General features: G+C 40.8%; 1 protein-coding gene across 1 annotated transcript; it reads right to left on the bottom strand.

Moving 5' to 3' along the window:
• Positions 1 to 1,506: 1,506 nt before the first annotated feature.
• VCPIP1 (valosin containing protein interacting protein 1) lies at positions 1,507 to 18,391 on the bottom strand. Its single transcript, XM_032676219.1, has 3 exons — positions 15,485 to 18,391; positions 10,190 to 10,276; positions 1,507 to 7,354 (listed from the first exon to the last, which is right to left on the bottom strand). Exons 1-3 carry the CDS (start codon positions 18,180 to 18,182, stop codon positions 6,483 to 6,485), a joined length of 3,657 nt encoding a protein of 1,218 aa, XP_032532110.1. The 5' UTR covers positions 18,183 to 18,391; the 3' UTR covers positions 1,507 to 6,482.
• Positions 18,392 to 23,068: the final 4,677 nt, after the last annotated feature.

The raw sequence follows: 23,068 nt of genomic DNA, 5'->3' as shown, positions 1-23,068 counted from the left end.
AGTTTCATTTTAAAGAAAATCTTATTGACAAAATAACCTGAAAAATCAAGCTTTCTTACTGTGAAAGAAGTTACTTGAACCATGCCTTAAAGGTTTCTAAGAAATGACTGTGCACTTCACCCAGCCAGGCTCCACAAATTGTTGGGTAATTAGAACCACAGCATCTTCTAAACATTCTTCTAATTTCTGGTAACTTCCTTCCATCTGCCATCTTTCTTTTAATTCTTCACTTATTGAATACCAGTTTCCAAACAGCACAGACCCAGTCCAGATCTACAGGATCACTTCTGAAGTGAAATTAGATTTGCTACCAGCAAGACAAGCCACTAGAAGTATTATTTCCAGCAGAAAACAAAATTAGGTAGTCTTTTAAAAACAGAGGTGGATAAAATCCAAGTCTGTGCAGCTGTCTCATAATCAATGCTTTTCCTTAATAGAGAATAATAGTCCTTTCTGAAGACTCTTAAAGCACCTGCAAGTTACTGCAACAGAGGTCACGCTTACACTGAAGCCTAATGTCTTTGATGGTATTAATAAATGTTCAGAATCACCCAGTGTATGTCAATTTAAGTAATTCAAATCCAAATAACCCATTTCAAACCAATTGTGGCAACTGGGTTTCTGTAATGTCAGCTTGGCCATCAAACACCTACTATGGATCCAAACACCTACTTTTTATCAATTTTTGAATAATACTCTTAAAACATCACAAATCAGCAGAAGCCAACATACATCAAAGCCTCCACATCAAGCAAAGCGACATCGTTTCTCTTCACTTTTGCAGTCAATGTAGGTGTTCAAATTGACTCTTTGTAATACCAAAAGTACCTTCCACAACTCACAACACGTGCTGATGAGTAGCCAAGGTTCACTCTCACCCTGATCCTAGGAATAAGATTGTATTTTGAGGAGCCTTTTTCTGAAAGGAAGCTGGGGTTTTGCAGGGATGCTACAACAGATTTACTGTGGACATATATATGAAAAAAAAAAGAGAAAAAAAACCCCAAAGAAACAACAACCAACAACTCAAACCCAATAACTCTAATCTAAAATAAAAATTTAGACAGATATTAAGGCTATACAATTAATAGCAGAAGTAAAATGAAAACACTTTGAAAACACACTTAACTTTGTTGCTTCATACGTTCAGTGCTGGTTTTGGCTCACGTTATAATCACTGCATTAATAAAGATGAGCAAATTTCTAGCTTAGCATTAAGCATTTAAGCTTCTGAAATACAAATCTTCCAAAGGATAATTTTCAATTCTTCATGATACAACATGCAATCAAAATTAAGTCCATGTATTTACACTCATCATTTTAAAGAATGCTTTAATGCTAGCACACTTGGAATTAAAGCCTTTCAGTAAATACAGGAAGAAATAACACAGGGGTTTGCAGATGGGTTTTATGGCTTCTTTTTAGGCTCAAAAGTTTTGATTAAAGCTGCTTTTTGAAACAAAGTACCACATGTAGCTGGTGGAAAAAGCACAGAAATACTTTAAGTAGTTGTCAATACGTTCATCTTTGAGTATTGCCAAATTTTCAAAAGCCTAGTTCTTCCAAATTATACCATTCATACTTGAGTATTACATGCACGCAGTAAAATTTTGCTTTGAATACATTTTGACCAACATTTCAAATCACAGATTGCAAGGTATCTTAAATGTCATATATGACTTGATCAGCATTTTTCTACATCCTCTTGGTGATAACTTTGGGAAAAAAAATTAGATCTTACATTTTGTTTGCAAATATAGGAAACATATATTGTTGAGAAATCTCTCAAATTCAGAGGTCCTATTTGTTTAATGAAATATTCAGAACAGGTACAAGGTCAAAGAAACACTGTTCCTTAAAGAGCTTTCTTTCCAAGAAGTTTCTTTTAAACAGAAGCATTTACTAAAGGAAAATGGATGACATCAGATTTTACTTTTCTAAGAGTGGTACCAGCTTTTCAACTTCTGTACGAGTATTCATGTATGCAAGTATAACGTGATTTATATGCAGAACTTAGAATATATTTTCAACTCACTCATTTTGTAGCCAAATCAGTGTTAATTAAACAAGCTAATGTGTGAAAGACTAGATAAAAGTTGCACCTGATAAAACCAAAACAGATGTTTTAACTTATAGTTTTAATATTGCAATCAAAGAAAATTCCAAATACTGTACAGTGAAGTGTAGTATAGTACACTATATACTGTTATAATACACTATTGTTACATTACAGATAAAAAAATCAAATATAATTAGTACAGCAATCACAAATAAAACAAACCAAACCTTGCTGGATAACAGCCAGTACTGTGAAGATGGTATAGCTTCTATGCTAATTTATTTTTAATTCAACATGTAAAGCACTTTTTAAAAAGATTTTTTTCTAAATATATACACTATTTTAATTCCTATTTATACATTTTAAATAGCATTCCCTCCTAAAAGTGCACTCTTTCATTTCTTGGCAATAATCCTCATTGAACATAAAATATTTCTGAAAATACCACTCTTGTTTCAGCCTTTTATTGCTCAACCACAGGCATAAGGGCTCAGAGGGAATCCTGCATTCTAAGATCTTAAGCAACTTCTTCATGAAGCTAAACTGATATCCACAAGCAAAACAAAGAAACCACTCACTGTTGTGGTTAACAAAAGGATCAATTTCGTATTCATATTCATATTATTATTTTACAAAAGCATGTAGATTCTGATTTTTGAAAATGGGAGCCAAACAAATATAGAGATAACAGTGGCATCTTCTTAAATCATTCGTTTTCCATACAATTCAGACCGAGCATCGCTCTCCCAATTGTAAGCATACTGTGAATTTTATTACCTGGCATTTTCAGTGCACTGAAAAAGTAGCAAGCAACTCTGCTAACCCTGTCACAGTGACAACAGACTCTACCTTATCTAAGATTGTAAATAAAGTATTTTGGTCTTGAAAGTATGCCTGCTGCACAGGGCTGTCAGCACACAGCCCTGTGGCACTGTGCCTCTCTGCCTCTGCTGGAGTGTTCTGTCGGAGGCAATGTCTAGCTCACACTTTGTAGCCAGCAAGACTAGTAAACTATAAGGGACTCACAAAGCCAACAGTGCCCATTGCAGTTTTGTGACTACAACAGGGAAGACATCCCAAATATATTTCTTTGATTTCATCTGAAAAAAAAAAAAAAAAAAGAGAAACTGCACAATCAAAAATTCAACCTTACTAAGCAGCCAGCCATTTGAAGTAGTAAAAGTCTTACATTTTCCTGGAAAACTGATCTGTTCTCCTGAGGTTTCCCATATGCTCATCAGCAATCAAGTTCATTTCCCTTTTTATTTTCATAAGAGGCCTGGATTTTCAGTAACCATCTTTCCTTTAGGTTATACGTACTAAGCCACAGTAAAGTTTAGGATTTTCTAATAATGTGTCTTCTCTGACACAAGATACAGTGTAGAAGGTCTTTAGACAAGAAAGGAATCCAGGTGGGTACTCAAAAAGAATTTAGAACCACAGCCTCTTTCCACAGCAATTCAGTAGCAGGAATTTGGGTTGGTTGCTTTTATTTTCTGAGAAAAGGGCACCCTTCTTGACATTTGAGAAGTCCTACTGACACATCTTCACGTCCAGAATGAGTCAACGTCTTCCTTGCCCTCGTACCCCATCACCATTTTCCTGACTAACAGGGAAATCTAACAAGCACATGGGTGCTCCTAAGACAGGCACACAGATTTGTCTCAACTTAGATTTGCACCCACTGCTAACAATCAAATGAAACATCTGTTCCAACTTGCACTTTGGTGTTCTTTATTTCACTTCTCCTGTACAGTCACACATCTCACCGGCGTGTAGATGAAGTTTAGCTTCACTTCAGAGTATCAAAAGCCATCTTTCTCAAAACCACTGATATTAAACACATGGGAAAGCCACATGAAATAAGAACACTGCAAAGAAACATGCACAATCCTGCTTTACACCAGAGGAACTCAGACCAGTGGATCTTGTGACTGACACCATTTTACCATTCCTTTGAGACCATCTTTTTCAGGAACTGGAGAGTTCTGAATTACACGACTCCAGTGGGCCCAAGACAATATTAAGGGTGAGTCAAATAGAGCTATTATCTGTTTCTACTTCTATTTAGTTAAGAAGAAAAATGTCAAATTACTGCTAAAATGGGAAGTGTGTCAAAACTAAACCAAGCCTTCCTCTTTACACAGTAAAAGGCACACAAACTTCTGTAGTCTTACCAGAATGGCATGAAAGAAGTAAGCATTTTTCACTGAACTAAGGACAATGTACAATAAATATTTCAATTTATTTCAGACTTAAAATTCTCTCATATACACTGCCCATAATTTTTTCAGCCAAGAAAAAATAACCTTTTCTAAAGAAAAGGTTAAAACTGTCAAAGTGATGTTTACTTGGTTTAAACTGCAGGAGATCTAGGACATTGCTCCCCCTCAACCTCTCCTGATTTAAACTCCTTCTCAGGAACATGCACTGATATACTTCTTGAAGCCTCACACTGTGACAAAGCACAAGCCTCTGCTCAACATTTTCTATACAGATGTAGCCCTCAGCCAGCTAGACTGATTCATGGGAGACTAAATGTTTTCAGAAGTCATGGCAGGCTTCCAGCTGCTGCATGTGCATCCTGTTTCTCACTGAATAAGCCCTGCCAGTTAATCAGTGCATCAGCAAGGTCAGTTCTGGTGAGCCAACTACTTCATACATTCCAAGCTTCCAAATTGCTAACTTACTGGGTAGCAATTTGAGATCTTAACATTTTTCATTTATTTGTGAAAAGGTGTTCCTTAATTTTTACTTCTAAGTAGTGTACTAAATAATAAAGTATTTGTTCCATCTACATAAAAAGTTAACCAACAGAGGCATTTTAATTTACCTTGACAAAAGAGAGGGGCTATTATTTAAGTGACTTGCTTCATTTCAGTTTTACATACAAAAATAAATCCTTCCTCATGGGACATTTTATCATACTAATGCTTAGAACTGTTTAAGTGACTAGAAATGTAAAAAGTGAGGAGACTTTTCTGAATACAAACATATACAACACAAACCACATTAGTGAACTGGTAAAAACCCACATGTGCACAAACACAGACTTCAGTATTTAAATGCTCTTAATTCACTTGAAGCTGTATTTAACATCTTTCATCCATTCAATGTTATTTTACCATGAGAGGAAGCAATAATAGTGCATTTAAATATGACTATGAAGATAGGAAGCAAAGTGCAGTATCAGAAACACATTCCATCCTTAGGGAGCAAGCACAGTGGCTGCTTCTTAAAAACTAGCACTACAGGTCTGATGAACACACTACTTAAGTGGATACCAGTTATATTATCACTGATGCAGGGAAATCTGCATCACAAACTGAAGTGAGGCTGAGAGAGGTGGGTAGTCTTTATGGACACTGAAACAGCATGTATTCCTTGTTCCCACAGAGTAAACACTGAGCTTCTAAAAGCTCAATTATCCCCAAACACTTTAGGATAATGTATGTTAGAGTAATTTCCTTCCAATAAATTCTTAATTTGCTCTTAAGAGGACAGCTGTTATTTAATTTTTGCCATTTCTAACCAATGCCAGTAATCAAAGTCTTTTAAAAGAAATGGATTTGCTGTTTGTTGTTTATTGAAATTGCCAACTTCTCTCCTGTAATTGTCTTAAAAGTTGCACAACACTTGACTACCTTGGTATTTGGGAGGAAATAAAGACGTGCTATCACTTACTAACAGAGCACCAAAATGGTTGTGTTGGCTCAGACAGCCATGCATAACCACACCACATTCACTTTATCTTCGTCATATGCTAAGTAGCCTTTTTACTAACTTTCTTAAACTGACAATATGGAGAAATTAGAGTTTGCTAAAGTCACACACATTCCAAGATTTCTGAGAGGCGTAAACAGCTGTATGAATGAAAAAGTTACTAAACTGGAGAAAGTGCCAGCACAATGTCATTAAAAGTACTGTATATGCTACATTATCAAATTTAGCAGGAGTTTAGTTTCAGTTGCTTTTTGAAATGTATGTATAATTCATGTTTATAGTGTATTTCTGACTGTAATTAAGTACCTGGGACAGAATTAACTTTGTCAAATTTCTAGTTTTGCCTGTTCTAGCCTTTCCAGCAACCTTAAACTAGCATGGTAAGAACCTTGCATGGGCTTAAATTTTAAGACTTTTAAGGAATTAAAAATTACAAAGAATTTTCAAGAACCCACATGTACAGCAGATATTCATCTCAGTGCATTTCCTAATAACTAATTTACAGGTAACAGAGCCAGCCTGGGCAGCAGTATGGTAATATTGAAAGCTATTGCCAATCACACGCTTATCATGCACTGAATAAGATGATAGAATCTTTGACATACATACAAGATTTAATAACTAATCACTTTGTGTGGCCCAGCCAATAAACATTACATTTGAACAGTAATTTCTTCTACCCTTATTAGATTTTAACCTATCAAGAGTGATCCATTGGCTCAGTTGCATTAGTGATTCCTGCATCTTGACTATCCATCTCCTCAAGCTCCTCAACAGAATTTCCCTTTTGTGCTTTAGACCTCGCAGGGAATGTTGTTCCCACAGAATTCACCATGTTACCATCAGTTGATTCGGTATTCAAGTGTTCAGTACCACCTGGTGCAGAAAATGATTCGGGTGAGCCAGCCTGAAAGCTCCCAGTTTTAGCAGTTGAACTCACTGCCTCTACTTTTCTTTGAGATACATCAACTGATGCTGACTGCTCTGTATTCTGATCCCGCAAATGTCTATCCATTGAAGCCTGAATAGAAGAGACCATTTCCTGCAACTTTTTTCTCTGTGCCTCAATCAGAGTGGGGTCAAGCTGCCTGCTGTCTCTCATTGTCACAACTCCCGGAGCAATTCGGATAAGCTCACTGTTACCAGAAGCAGCTGTGAATACAGAAGGCTCAATTTTAGCAGAAGGACTGAAGTCTGTTTCTGTGCTATGCTTTCTTAAAAGTGGTGTTTCCCTGGCCCTTTGATCATGTTGTTGACTACTAGATGCAGTTCCTAGGGAATGGCCCTTTCCTTGAAATGCAGTTACATTATGTAGTTGTTCAGATTTCTTTTTCACTACTCCACCACTACCCAGCTTCAGCATTCCGTGCGAAGGACTCGCTTCCCTGCTTCTTGAAGTAGCTTCAGCTCGCACTTGGCTTAAGGCCTCTTTAACCAGCTCTTCAACGTCAGGACCAATTGGGAAGTGCCCAGCAGCATCCACACACAGCTCTAATCTGTCTTCTGCTGCATTGTACACAAAGTTTTTACCAGGCAGATGTGGAAAAGTGCAGTGCTTGCCATCAGCCAAACCTATAAAGATAGAAAAAGTTATTCAAAGTGCTAACACATTTTAAGGCATGCTCTGAACACACAGTAATTATTGTATTTAAATTTACTGAACCAAGTATGTAAAAAAACCCACACGGAAAGTTATTACCTAACACAACAGAAGTTAAAGAAATAGAATATGCCTGCAGTAACACAAACCAAGCCAAACCCCATCACTACCACCATCCCACATTCCCACCCAAAAAAAGACAAAATCAACCAAACAAACACCAAAACCAGAAAACTGCCAAGGAGCACATTTCAAAACACTATCTGTAGAAGCACTATTTAAGACCACTTCCATACTAGTCAGAACTGTAGCAGGATTTCAGGGTGTGTAACAATTGCTAAGCCTGAGGAATTTCAAATTTGGTATTTTGTCTTTTTCTCAGAGAGGAAGTGTTGCTAGATAAACAAAAGTGTTTCAAGCTGACTATGTTTAGTAGTCCTGGAGATTATAACTATTAACCTTTACAGAATAAACATAAGGCATAATATTTTTGCTCTGCTGTTTGTTTCATTGTCCCACTTACAATTTGACCAATCTGTAAAAACAGAAAGTTCACTAGATAATTTTAAGTTCTGAAGATTCTATGTGTCAAAAATGGACAACATTCATTTTTAACAGTTTATCATCATAAAACACAAAATAACTCTTTCAACTCCATCCCATACAGGCTGTGGTAAAGCAATAAGGTATCACTTCAGTGATGATGGCTTCCTGTGAGTTAAAAGCTATCTGCAGATGAAAACTTGGCTGCAACCACTCTCTTCACTTGAGTTCCATCAGCTATGCAAGGAGAGCTACAATGAAAACAACACTGTTTAAAAGGTGCCAGGAGTAGGTAAACTACTGGGATTTTTCCTCACATTCTTAAAATTCTTGAAGAAAACCACCAGAAATTATTCAGAAGGGAAGAAACGCATCAACTAAATTCGATTTCTGTGTTATCAATACAATGCACTCAAAACGAGTATTATGGGCATCAATGAAAAAGGTCATTCAATAATTTGAAATGTTATTGAACTGTTTTCATACTGATGAACTACCTGACCAGTCTCACTCATCCACCACAGCTTCTGATTTGCACTTGCACAGTTGCAGAGATCTACAAATAGGATTTTATTTCAAGAGCTTCAGACATGTAGCTCCTTTTTTATATATTCATGGAAGCCAATAACAAAACAGCCAAAACACAGAACAAAATTTACCCTCAAACACCTACCTGTCTAACTCAGCCTGAAGAACATGTACTAGTACATAATTTACCAGCTCATTTGCAAAGAGAGAGCTGTAACAATTCCTGTGATAGACCAAAACTGCCTCTGAAACTGCAATTCTGACATCTCAAAGTAAGATCTTAAACAATATCTATTAAATCAAACTTCAACTGATTAACAGTACCTACACTTGATAAAAAACTTTGTTCCAAAGGTCCAGGACAATAGCTGCACTATTACATTAGCTAAAATATTAAAAATAGGTAAGGGGCCTCTTTAAGTGGAAAGATTAGTCAGATCATTGCACACTGGAATTGTTGTAGTAGTGTGTTAATGTTGAAATAGAAATTCTACCTACCAAGGTAGTGTAAAACACCTGCATACGTAGAAATGGTCACATACAGACTGTCATCTCCCACAGCCTTATTGCTTACCTTGTCAGTTGGCAAAAACTACTTGTAAGTCAGACATTTTCTGTAAGTTAATGACCAGCTGGGTTATAAATCCCATGGACTCATTTCAAGTTCTCAACTCTGACTAATTATCAATTGGTCAAAAATGCCCTTTCCAGCAGGCAATGTATGAGCTATAATTCACTTGCCACAAACATTACAGCAGTCTTTACAAGCACAGTAAAAGAAATAATACTAAAAGGAAACAGATCTGCTATAAGACATTTGCACACTAATTCTATTATCCAGGCTAATAATTGAGTGAGAGGTGGTGGGCATTTTAATTACTGCAAAGAGAACAGAAATTACATGGTAAAATACCTGTTTCCAGAAATAAGATAAAGTTAAGGTTGAAAAAACTGCCAAAGAACGAATTGGACCGTAAGAAAGAAGTACAGGAATCATTACAATAGATGAAACCACAAGAGCTACACTATGACTGTAAAAATTTCAACAAGAAAATAAACTTTAAAGGAGAGAAAATAATTGATTGGTACTTTCTTCTCTAAAGAAACATATGCTATTCTTTGTAGGTAGTATTTGTAAAAAAAATAAAATATACTCTAACTACTTGCTCGTTTATTCTACATAGAGCCCAAGATGTGATATTCATCAATGGAAGAAGGAGATGGATAGCTTTGCTTTTGAACCACCACCTTAGGAATACAAAAGACAAATTTAATCAACCATTTAAATTTAAAACTTGCAGCAAAATATCTAACAAGAAGCACACTAGAAAGAAAAACTCCTTCTAGTAACTGTTTTAAAGTATAACAGCAACAGGTCCTATGTTTTTCTCTTTGTTTGATCTTTACAGGGGAAAAGAATTTTTTTAAAAAAACCCATTAACTTATTTTGGTCATTCTGTCACCAAAAAAAAAAAAATTGTTTGTACAATTCAGGAAGCAAAAAATTCAGAAAATAAGAGGTTTAAGTTCAAAGAAGTAGGCTTAGGGAGATTGCCTAGTCTTAGGCTCTCTGAGGGAGCATAATAAGTTCCACAATATTATAAGAATGAAAAGGTACCAGAGCAATAAACTAAAACAAAAATACATTTATGCTTACAAGTGATTCAATACCAATTTACAGTTTGCAGGATTTGAAAACAGAGGAAGAAAGAGATAAACAAAAACCCCAGAAATACCTGTTGTTTTCTTCATTATGCTGTAGAATACTCCACCCTGCTGAAACAACTGAGGAAGCCCCTTTGCGTAAGACCAAACATCTTCTCCTGTAAAAATCAAACACAACCATTACAATTAAACAGTCATATTTTAATATTATAGACAATGGCTGAAAATGTAACTCCTTGAATCAAAAGCTGAGTCCTCACTCTCTTCTATGCAATTAAGAATTTGAATTTTTACTGCAAATTCACAGAACAGGAGCTCAAGACCTTGAGAAACATTCAGAAAAACATACTACTGTCTGCAGTCAAATATCCTACATGTTCTAGTACAAAGGTTCCTAAATTTGATTTGATCCAAATTTGCAGCTCCTGGTTCTTTGCCAGGCCCTAAACACCAGTCTCCATTCCCTTCCTACCCACCCTTTCTACATTAAACTAGGAAATTACTAACATACTTCAAAAATTCAAGCACATACCCTTGCTCATTAAAACCTTAATTCTATACCTCTACACCTTCTCAAAAATCAGAGATCAATTTCACAGCTGCCACAAAGTAGACTTTATACTGCAGCTGAGACACAAATGTCCACATAGGCAGCTGCATAGAGGCTGTGTCTGTACCTTGCTTTTCTTAAGAGTTAGAAACAAAATATCAACAACGAGGCCCCAGCAGTCCTGTGTAACTGGCATTTTTCAAAGATGCCAAAAATGGCATTCAAATGCGATAACTTTAAATGATGCTGAGAGAAAAAAGGAAAAAAACCAACCTAGACTATATAAGGAGAGGAATACAAGGAACAGAAAAAGTGGTTTACAGTGACAGAGTATCAGTGACCTAATAGAACCTGCTCAATCAGTTCAGATCTGCATTTTTGTCTATACCCATTTCCTTATTTTATTAACCACTTACCTGCTTCAGAGAAGTGATATGTGATGCAGCTGTCAAAATAGTGCAAATGAAAAGTACTGATAAATTCCATTCTCCTGATGCAGAAGCAACTACTGTGCATACACATTTTCAGAAAAAAATTGCTTTTCCCACTTTACATCAAACATTTAGGGAACATACTGAGGTATTTTAAATAGAACTTGCCCCCTTCTTTAGAAAATGAAATCTCAATAACCATATGTCTCAAATTTCTATTAAGATTGGAGAATGTAAATCTTCAACTAAAGTTAACTGGAGGTACTAACTGCTTACAATAGAAATAGCTGTAATGTGTCAGGCTGCAAAATATTAGCCAGCAATATTTCTTTGCTTACTGCTATAAGCAAAATAAAAGTAAAAAGCTATTTTTAATAGCTTCCACATACTGAATATATGGCACATCTGAATTGTTCCTTTTATTTCTTTACTGCATATCCCACATGGTAACTGTGGTTATTTTCCTGTCCCACCTGCCTCAGGTGAGAAAATGTTTTCACCCACGTGACAGCGGCATTATATGCTACATCAAGCTTTGAAACCCTTCAAGCCACTCTCCAGCTTTTGTTTCCACTCCCTGACAGGCATGGGAGGAGCTCCCCTGCTCATCTGTTCCCCCACCACAATTCTGTCACTCACCTCTTCTCTTCAGGCACTATTCAGGTCCCCATTCTCTTACAAAGGTACAGTGCACATTCATCATGTTCTGTCTTTAGACATTTTTAAAGAGAGGAGGCCTACACAATCCGATTAATTTTGAATGCATTCCCTCAAACCATATATGCTTGGGCTCACTGCATTCATTTGCACATCAAGCTCACAAATTTGGCCTTCACTTCCTAGCAAGAACATCCAGGTAGTAAACCAACTACTCTTCTTTCTTATTTTCCATGGTCTACTGAAGAAGGAGGTCTTGTGTCCCTGCTATCTGCATCTTTATTCTCATTTACAATTTGAAATGCATATCCCTATACACAATAGCTCCAAAGCATCACTGCTGCGGCTCTTCTGAGTCTTCCTGATGGTTTAAACACTACCCACAGGAATCAAAATAACCACTACACTGATACGTAACAGAATACGGCTGTCAGTCCACCCAAGCCTGAAGAGGCCACAGACAGCAGCCAAACAGGGGCTGACTCCACACTAAGGAAGGACTCCTTTACTGCTGCATCGAGCAACCCATTATTATTTGAAGGGCTCCCTTTCCTTCCACAAAGAAGCTCAGTTTTAGACATTAGTGGCATTTTCCAAGCAAAGATTCCCTATTTGCTGCGGGCATGATTTTTAAAGCTTTGCACAAGGGAAGTACCACTGTTTAGTTAGCCTTTTATGCAACACTAACAAGGACTACATGCAGGAAAGCATGGAGAGCAAGGCTCACAAAACAAAAGCATCAGCCACTGAAAGAAATACAAACTAACCAGGCTGTTTTGACAGAGATCTCCCATTGAAAGACCAAAAAAAACCCACAACTGCAACTGGACTTCCCCAGATCAGACGAACTAGTATATGTGACTCAACTAAACTACATCTGAGGCTTGCACAGTTTTGTTGTTAGTTGGGGTTTAGCATTTGTTTTGGTTTTATTTGCCATGGCAGTGAGATGTTTATAGGTCACAAGTTAATTTGGATGATCATTTAGTTAGATTAAAAACTCCCTCAAGACACTACATTTGTCACAGAGATTATGTTCTCTGCACTGTTCCTACTCCAGTACACACTTCCTCAGACCAGACTCCAACTCTGGAACATTAAGGTATGACAACAAATCAAAACTATCCTACCCACAAATATGCCTCTTCTGCTGGTGTAGGTTAAGTCTGCACCTGCTGCAAGCCCAAGACTGTCACTTCATACAGCAGAGAAAACACACAGAAGCGCAAAACAAATAAAAAACTCAGCTGATAAACACAGGTTTTAAAAACAAGCTGTTTAATTCCAAGAAAATCCTGGTATCAATTAATAAATTTAATTTAAACCTGGCTATTTTGATTTTTGTGTGCTGATGAATTCATCAATGAAAAACAAACCACTCAAAACAGATTCATCATACTTGGCTCACACGTATCCACAGTGCCTCGGCATGGACGTAATTAAATCTGTTTTAAAATATAACACTTTAAATATGTTAATGTAAAATTACAATTCCTTTAGTCTTTTCCCTATAGAGTTCTGTTTCTTGAGCTAAAAAAAGAGAAAGCTTTAGAAAAAATCATGCATAATATGTTAAATAGTCAAAAATCACAGCATCTAATTTCCCAGGGCTTATTTTCAAATTATATACAGAAAAATTAAAGAACACGATCTAAAATTCTAATAAGTTAACCAGCTGAGACCAGAAAAGAAAAATCTTAGTAACTGAAATACAAAAGAAGTATTTCAGCCTATAGGAGACTCTGTATGAAAGAAAAGCTTTTAAGTATCCAGAATGAACAGTTATGGATGTTTGAAGACACACTTTCACTGAAGACAACTGGGGAAAAGAAAAGGAAATTGTATCTGGCCCAGTAAGCTATTTCAACATCATCTCCTCCCTACACATTCTGATGATGCTGTATTACAAGAATGCTTTTAACAGAACAAACTTATAAAAAGTTAAAAAGTTACAAAGCTGACTCTCAGAACTTTGCAGCACAACTTTTAGCAGTACAGAAATGTCATTGGGAAACACTAAGGCTTCTTGTCCCAGAAAGGTTGAATATACCACCCTGAGGAACTGCCACCCCAAAACATTTTAAAAAGTGCAAGGACTTAGGGAGTTTCTCAGAGTTTGTTAACCCATTGAAAAATCACAACTGTAAACAGTCAAGTAACCAGATTTTTTTCTACAAATATTTTTAAAGGAGAATAAAGACCCAGGGAGAAAAGTGATGATATAATAATAGCATCTTATTCAGTAGCTGCATAAAGTTTTATAACTGGTTTATCCCTTGCTGCCACTTTTACTTCTATTAGCAATGCAAAATGGATGCAGTCAGAGAAGGGTGAGATAAATTCTATTCTAACCTGTGCTCTGAAAGCAGAATCTAACAGCACTGAGAGGCAAAGACAAAAATTGTTTCTTGCATGCAAGATCAGCTCACAGTCTATGGATAGGTATCTGCAAAATAATGACACACCTTAATGCTGAAGTAACCGAGATACTTTTAAAGCACATTAAAGGTTTTTTAGGCAAAAGCAAATAACTATACTTTCAGTAGTATTTCCTTCAGACAGGAAAGCACTCTTTTAAGTTTAATCTCAAAATTAAGACAACTTTTAAACCTAACCTTTTCCTGCACTTTGGAACTGGGGTGTAAATGTCAGTGTGACGAGGTGAGTAGTGATTCAGCACCTTATCTTACAAGAGACACAGGAGTACACAATCACACTTGGAAAAGAATCAAAGTTCTGCTTGATGAACTTCTGACATACCACTCGGTGATTACGTAATTGTTTCGTTTCTGAAACAATCACATGCCTTAGCCACACCAAATCCCTCCAGCAAGAGAGAAGGCTCCCACAAAAAGAACCCAACCCGTAAACATGGTTCACAGAGCTGAATGTATGATAATTACTGTTCTACTTCCCGCCAGGAAGCAGCAAGAACTGTGAAACCTGATGAAGAAAGTACACAAATGAAGGTCCAGGTCTCCTGAGTTCAAAAAGGAAAATAAAAACCACAGGCACCTGAGAAAAGTCCTTTCATCTTGAATTATTAGAAGATTTACACGACTGATAATTTATATCTTTTGAATCCTATGTCCACCTTTGGGATTCAGATCCATGTTTAGATTTATTTCAGAATGTAAGCAGAGGAGAAACTGTCCTTGTTCTTTAAAAAGACGAAATCTTCATTTAAAATTAGCAGATTAGCTAAGGAGACGATGTCATGTCGATTTGCTTAAACCAACACAACTCCCTATGGAGAGAAATGCCAGGATTTTGTCCTACTACTAAGGTGAAAATTTGGTCCTCAAACTTCCAATGAGCAGACACTCAGCATCCCCTTCTCACCTCTGCTATGAATTTATTTCCTGAAAGCTGAAGGAGATGTAGGAAAAAAGAGAGCATGTAGCTCTCACACATACACTTCAGATGTGTGCCTAATGAGAGACAGGAAAAACCAGTGGAGAGCCAGGACAGCAGAGGCAATGCAACCACTTCTAACCAGCAATTTTTAAAAGAGGACTTTATAGCAAAGAAAGAACTATCTCATATACCTCATATATGCATTTTTAAAAGTCACTGACAGCATGTTAAATGCACTTCTAATAAAGGAACTAATCTTCTCCATCATTACAGAATAGAAAAAAAAATGTATGTATGTAACTACAGTTTCAAAAAATGTTATCTTCTACTTAAAAACACCATTTCAAAGTATAACATGAAGTCAGCCTTACCCATGAGTGTTGCCAGAAGACAGAGCGAATACATCTCCTTATCCACTTGCTCTTGCAGATCCTTTGATGAGATTTTACTGGTCACAGTAATGTCTTCATGCTTCACAGCATGGGCTGAGTGCGCTGAGGCAGCCTGCCTGCCTTCCTCCTTACCCTTCAGGATTTCTATGGCAATCCTGTCACCATGCTGCAAAGGAACGGGCTCATTTTCCATGCCTTCTTTGGGAGGCAGAAGCTCTTTCGGAGGAAAGCCATAGCGAATACATTGCAAATAGGGAGGAATATTAAATTCTCTCGCTATGCCTTCCTGCAGTTCCAAGAAGGTGGTGGTGCACTTCAGGGTAAGCATCGACTGCCTCCCATCATTGGTGGTTATTCGAATTTTCTTTTCTTTTGTGGATGTTGGAGAATATGGGGTTTTTGTTGGTGTAGCAGGTGCAGATGATGGCCCCTCACGAACAGCCCCAGGAGAAGCAGTCCTGGGTTGCCCTTTATGCTCTTGTTTCAATTTTTCACTTTTCCGTTTCTGCATTACAGAAGCTTGGTCCACAATGTTCTGCTGAATAGTTCTTTCGGCTTTGCTCATATTCAACTCCTCCTTGTGCAAAGTTTTTGTCTTCTGTCCAGTCAAAATAATTTTGGTTGGAAGTTGCGACTCTAACTCTTGTCCTTGCTGTACATCATCAGCTCTTTGGGCATGAGCACCATCGATATTTACAGGGGTATAGTCATCGGGGTTCTTTTTGGCAGTTTGATGCAATATTGTGTTGACAACTTTCTGAACAAGAATCTCACTACCAAATTCACCGGGGAAGTGCTTGGTAACAAGTTTCATGGCGACATCATACACATTACTGTTCAGAGATGTGTCACTTTCGTACTGGAACCAGTAGACCGTCTCTCTCACTACTCTTCCACCCCACTCTAGAGTAATAGGAAAAGCTTCAGGCAGATTGTCGTATTCTTTACCTTCCCAGTAGTGCTTGAATCCACAGCCACATTTGCCACCTGTAGACCTAGTATTAGTTCTGTCTCCATCAATATATGAAACAGACCCATCTTCTCTGACGCGACGCATTAAGTTACCATGACACCAGTTACAAACAGTCAAATTGCTCAGGCCATAGTCTGGTACCAGCACGTCCTTTGCGGGGTTGTAAGAACACACCAAACTGTTCAGGGGAAAGCTGTAATTTTTGTCGGGCCTTAGCTGGCCATGGGTGCTTTTTGCCAGGTTATACAGCTTCCCCCCGGGAGCCAGCCACTCTGGGGGAACATGATGCTCCGAAAGGGCCCCGCAGATGAGGCACCTGTGAAGGCGGTTGTCCATCACTGCTTTTTTGGCAGCTGCGGTGACCTCTTCAGGCTGGACTCCTATTACACCAGTCCTTCTGTAGAAATACTGATGCACATCAGCCACAAGACTGGGGTGGATACCGTGTTTACTCATGAAAACCTCCTCCATTGCAGCAACGAGCCTCATCAAGTACTTGTCCTGCAAACTTCTGTCTCCTCCAATGATGCAACCACCGTCCTCCTCTAACATGATGTACTTTTTGATGAGGTCTTGAGGAACTCCCCAGGCTTTAGGAAGTAGCTTTCTAGGCAGCTTAGGTAAAGCAGCACCTTTTATTCCAACGAGAGGAATATAGTGGTTACGTCCTGAGCTACTCCATGCAATGCAGATCGGCTTGTTCAACATGCCATCTTTTCCCATGCATTTTTCCAGGGGTATCAGACCAGGGAGGAACGTCGCTGAATAATCTCCAGAGCTTCGCATTCCACTCAAGGAGTCTAACAGGATAATAGGCCGATGAAGCACGTTGGCCAGACCAAAGATGTGAATATTCCTAAGGCCCATTGGCACACCTTCTGGAGGAACAAACAAAGGGTCACATTCATTGATAATGTCCTCCCACTCTGCCGCATCGATAAAGTCATGGAAAAGTGCCTTGTAGTGACTCAGATTCTCCTCAAAATGCTTCTTTAGATTCTCTCGCAAAGCATGCCAGAACAGTTCTCTGCCAACCAGCGCCCGCGAGACTGCGTGGACAAGGCAGTGGCCATCTCCATCCACGTGTACAGGGATGAGGCACTCCTGACTGTTGTTGGCCTTCTTTATGTCTTCCAGGGTGTCATGCAGGTAAATGAGGCTGCCGGAGCGGTCCTTCCCATAACCGATGGTTTCGACGTGCTCCGGCTCGATGAGGAAAGCGCGGTCGCCCAGGAGGGAGCAGTCAAAGATGTCTCCCTGGTTCATCTCCGTGAGGAGCTTGGCTTTGCCAGTCTGCTTGTCCATCCCGTAGCGGGCCAGGATGGGGGCCAGGAGCTTGCAGTGATAGTTGGAGAGGCCCATGACTTTGACGAGCTCGGTGTTCCTACGGGGCGGGCCGGCGCCGCTGACGCCCAGCAGCGCGTTCCGCAGCAGGTTGTGCAGCACCAGGTCGGGGTCCGTCACCTCCTCCACGGCCAGCAGCTGCCGCTGCTCGTGGCGCCGCCCGCAGTCCGTGCACTCGATGCTGCCGCTGCCCTGCGGCCCGTGCGCCGGGAAGAACAGCCGCGCCTGGCATTTGGGGTCGGGGCAGGTGCCCGAGAAGATGCGCCGGTCCCGTTTCTTGGAGGCGGCCGGAGGCGGCGGCTGCGGCTGCTGCTGAGGGGACGGCGGCGGCGGCGGCGGCGGCTGCTGCGGCTGGGACATCGCTCCGCTCCGCCTGGGCTCCACCCGCACCCGCTGCTCCGCCGCCCTCACAAGCGCATCCCCTGTGCGCCGGACAACGACCGTCGCCCCTCAGCCGCCCGGTGCCACCTGAGCACGGAGCGCCCCCCGCCGCCCCCCGCCGCCCCCCGCCCAACGCGGAAGCGCCGCCACTCTCACCGCCCCTCGGCCGCCTCAGTGCCCGCAGCGCCGCGGCCTCGCGCACTTCCACGCCGGCGGCGCACGCGCGGCGCCGCGGGGGCGACCGGGAGCGGTAGTGCCGTCCGCCGCGGCAGCCCGGCGTAGGGAAGGGAGGGGGCCGGCGCGAGGACTACAGGGACCGCGAGGCCGTGCGGCGCAGGGGGGCGGGAGGGGCAAGCCCTCGCGGGAATGCTGGGAAGTGTAGTCGGAGGTGGGTGGGCCGGGAGGGGCTTGTTGCGCTTCCTGGACAAGCGGGGGGGCGGGCGGGTCTGAGGGGATATCCCAGGCGTGCATCCCTCCTGTGTCCTCCCCGGGTGTTGGATCTGAGGTGACACCCCACGTGTAACATCCCTCCTGTGTCCCCTCGCCCCCCGCCCGCAGGGGCGGGTCTGGGTCTGAGGGGACGCCCCGAGTGTACAGTCCCCTTCTGTCCCCATCGGGTGTTAGATCTGAGGTGATACCCCACGTGTACATCCCTCCTGTGTCCCCTCGCCCCCTGGCATGAGCACGGAGATGAGGCTCCCTCCCGTGTCACCTGTGCCCCTGGACAGGCTCCGGGGGCAGAGGCGGCTCAGTCCCAACAGGTTGCCGCCGGCAAGAGGCTGCTACAAAGAGTCAGGGCAGGAGGCTGGCTCCAGCCTGCCCTTCAGCAGTGCTGCACAGAGGGCTCTGAGTGCCTGGGGATGACCCCGACGGATTCCTGGGCACGGAGGTTTTCTAACAGCCCCGCAAACAGCACCTCCTGCCAGGCAGGATCCCCTTCGGGCGTGGGCACACGAGCTCTGACCCCAGCCTGTGCCCCACAGCCGCCGCAGCCAGGCCCAGGCTGTGCCTGCCCTTTGAGCTCCACGGGCTTTCTGGAGCTCAACACACCCCCGTCGGGGTTTCGATTCCCGAATAGCTACGCCGGGCTGCTTCTCCCGGAGGTGTGATATCTGAGCGGAGGTGTTCCCCAGCTGCCGGCTGCTGATAGCGACAAAACAAGGCACAAGGAGACGCGAGAGCACGTTGTTAACACGAGTGATCCCTCCAGCTGGTGCTAAGTAAGGAGATAATGAAGGAACGGAGCTGGCGCTTACGATATCTCCAGTGGCCGTCTGAAATTATACTTTTGCAGAAACGTAATGGGATAATGTTCACAACTTCCAACCTAATTACAGCGGGCTGGCAGTGTATGCATGCAGAGAGCTCAAGGAGGGTTGCTGTCAGCAAACAGTGGGGTTAAGTTCTCTGAAAGCTATTCCAGATAGAGAATTATCCTTTAATAAAGGAAAACTGAAGCTGAATTTTTGGAGGACAAGGTGGGACCTCACGGGATATTGCCAAGTACTAGAGTGACCCAGCCCTACAGATATAAGGGCAAAAAAATTTACCACTTCCTCCCTCCTCCATCATCCTGGTTCTACCAAACAAATGCCTGACATTTATATCCCAAGGCTTTACCTATTCTAGAGTCACCCAAATGATCAAAAATTAGAATAAAAATCATAGAGAATGTATTGTGCTTGTATTTTCCAAGACAAAGGGCATGTTACATTTTCATTAACCTAAGCAAATAATTTATGCATATGACATTTAAATTAAAAAGATTCAGATGATTAATACATAGAGAAAAATTCTATTCCTGTGCTTTATCACAGGCTTAAGGAAAAAAATGGCTCCAGGCCTGGCCCCGTGACAGACTGAGCACTGCCACCTTCCAGTGACAGCAGCTGAGCTGTGCATGCTCGTTCCCTTTCGGTTTCAGTAATTTGTCAAGCGTAGAAAATGTGTGTATATGTGTGTGTGTGTGTGTGTGTGTATGTATGCATTCCACAGCATAATCTTTTATCTGATCTTTCAAAATATGTGGCAGATTTGAAGAGGACAAGGTGAAAATTATGAGACAGATGTTCATTCTTGGCTGCTACTAATTCTTTTTTATGCGTATGACAGTAAGGTAGCAGCATCACCAGCTCCATAATCCTGCCAATGTGCCTTGTACTTGGGGATAAATCAGCAGTCTGTGCCCATTCATTCTGTAGCCTTCCCTTCATAAGTAGCGGGGACGCAGTAAAAATGCAAATAGGGAAGGCTCTGTCCTCTGTGAAACTGTGGCAGCTACTGAGAATGGGCACCATTCAGGGCATCGGCCGGTGACAATCCTGTGCTGACTCGTCCTGTGTTTTGAAGAAATGTCAAAGAATTTTTCTGTAACATCGTGGCCTCTGGAGCAATCCATTTCTTTGCAGGTGGGAAATAAACATTTCTGTTGTTGTTTGATAGTACTTTGCAGTAAATAATAGGGAGCACCCTGGTGAAATAATTCGCTTTTACTGTCAAAGCCAATGGAACTTATGATATTTTGTTTACTTCTCTAGCCAGATGTTTTTATGAAAGCACTCTGACTGTAAAGTCAAAACTCTTTCTCCTTCCTATTCCCTACATTAATTTCACTGATAAATTATGTTCAATACAAGAATCTATCTTTTATGGTGACTTGACCCTAATTAACATGGATGTTTTCGATGAATGACATTTGCAAGTTTTCCAGCTATACGCAGACTTATCATCATGATTGATTGCTCAAGCAATTTCCACAACAATAAACTTTCATTACAGAATCTTTGATAAAAATCACAATTCTCTGGCAAGGTAATAATTTATGCAAATTAAATGCATCTTTATTTACAAGCTTTATACACTCTATCTGGCAAACAGGATAAGGAACTTCTGTGTTATATCGCTGAATACAGATTATGCAAGTAACTAAATCTTTAAGCAGCCTTAAAGGAAAATTCAGGAAATACAGTGTCTGCCTTATTAGTAGGTACCCTGCAGAAGTGTAGCAATGAGTTCTACCAGAGATCACAGCAAGAAACACACTATTTTCACAGGCAAACAACAACATCACAGTCAAGAAAGTAGGATTACTTTCACATCCACCACATACTTGAAGATCACACCCATTACAAAGTTAAATCTATTTATAATGGGTCAGAAGAGTGATTAATTGTCAGCAACAGGATATATCTGAACCCATGCCACTTTGTTGATGAGAACCAAGCACTGCCAGTCAAAATACTGGGCATTCATTTCAGGCTCATGATGCAAGATGTAAAAAGCTCAGTTTGATCTTCACCCAGTGTTACTCCCTCTCTTTTTTGTCATTCACCCTCAGGAAATGGGTCATTCCCAGGTCAAAGCAATTATTTCTCAGAGGGACTTGTTTCTTTGGAAGAGCAATGAGAAGTTTCCAGCTAAACAGAAACAAGAGGCTTGTGCATCATGCCAAAGATCAGATCACAATAAACTGGAGGATATTCTATTTTGTCAAGAAGTGAAAGTTATTTTCAGCCTTCAGCTACACCTCAGCCTGCTCTACAGAAAGGATAGCTAAAATCTGGTGTTATCTTCATTGAAACACTGGCAGAGCTGATCCTGCCTAGCCTGCAAGACTAGCAGTTTAGTCTGACCTGGCCCTAAAAGCTCTCTACATTTACACCTGAGAAAAAGGAGAGAGAAAACACAAGTGTGAGGTAGAGGGGAAGATGGCAATATCATCACACCTCACAGTGAACGCAACCCATTTCTATTTAGATATGACACTCGAGTGTCTAAAAAGCATGCGTAGGACTGCAACTGGCTAGTACTTAAGATATCAAAAGTACTATTAGTAGTACCAGCTATCTACAAGGAGTCAACAACAGCATGTGCTCCACTGCACGGCACAGCTTTGAGTCCCGTGTAGTGGGGACTTTGTATTTATTGCTCCTGTTAAACCAATTCAGCACTCACTTCCAAACTGCTGCTGAACTGTTTTGCCCATCACTTGAGCAGGCATTTTTAAAAGCCCAAGCACTAACCACTACACTAACTGTGGCATGACAAAGGGGTATTGGTCACAGGATTCCTCATGTCCTTGTCCTCAGAGGCAGCGTGCAGCCCAGCAGTGTTCTGGCAGGACAGGAATGCCCACTGAGCAACTACAGCTTTCATAAAGCTTTGGGTTAATTAATAGTTACTCGATGGTGGTTAGAAAACAGCACCTGACTTATCCATGGGACCTGGATTGGTAACTCTTGTCCTGGATACATCCAGATTAATAACTTCCACATCCCTCTTCTACTGCCTGCCAATGATGTCCAAAATGAACAACTGTTTTCCCTCAGTGCTTTCACAGAGCTTGAACTGCTGCCATTGCAACAGGTTCAGCATTTCACACCACTAATAGATGCTCTCTGTTAACACTGATGTCATTCCTACACACAAGACCAAATTTGGGCTGCTCAGAATGTGGTATGTGTGTTAGCAAAACACGAGCTCGTTAGGAAAACAACATGAAAAGGGAAATACTAGGCAGAGGTTCCAATACTAATTGCCATTATCCAAATAACTTGCTCAAAAGCTTTGCTGCTGCAAAGTGAATGCTCCTAATGTTTGCTCAGGTATAGCCTCGTCCAGTAAGAGCAGCTTGACAGCTGACTCTCATGCAGGGACAAACGGGGCATCCAAGACAACTGGGGTTTTTTGCCAATGCTTTCCTTTCGTTTCTTGGCTCAAAATCTGGTTCTGAGGCCCTATCTTGAAAGCATTTTAAATTGATCTCACATGCGAACTCCTCTGCAAAGTTAAGGCCCCACATTTTTTTACTCTGAATATCCCTCTGCGAATTGATGTCAGCACAACTGGCAAACAAAATGGATTAA

Source organism: Chiroxiphia lanceolata, chromosome 1, assembly GCF_009829145.1.
Source record: "Chiroxiphia lanceolata isolate bChiLan1 chromosome 1, bChiLan1.pri, whole genome shotgun sequence".
In the NCBI taxonomy this organism is placed as follows: domain Eukaryota; kingdom Metazoa; phylum Chordata; class Aves; order Passeriformes; family Pipridae; genus Chiroxiphia; species Chiroxiphia lanceolata.
Note: the sequence above shows the minus strand (reverse complement) of the source record. Positions and strands in the feature narration are given on the sequence as shown.

Coding starts and splice junctions, on each gene's coding strand:
- VCPIP1 (XM_032676219.1), bottom strand. CDS start 18,182: ATGTCCCAGCCGCAGCAGCCGCCGCCGCCGCCGCCGCCGTCCCCTCAG. Junction 10,277..15,484: donor TCTTCTGGCAACACTCATGG/GTAAGGCTGACT, acceptor TGATTTTTACAG/GAGAAGATGTTTGGTCTTAC. Junction 7,355..10,189: donor CATAATGAAGAAAACAACAG/GTATTTCTGGGG, acceptor CTATCTTTATAG/GTTTGGCTGATGGCAAGCAC.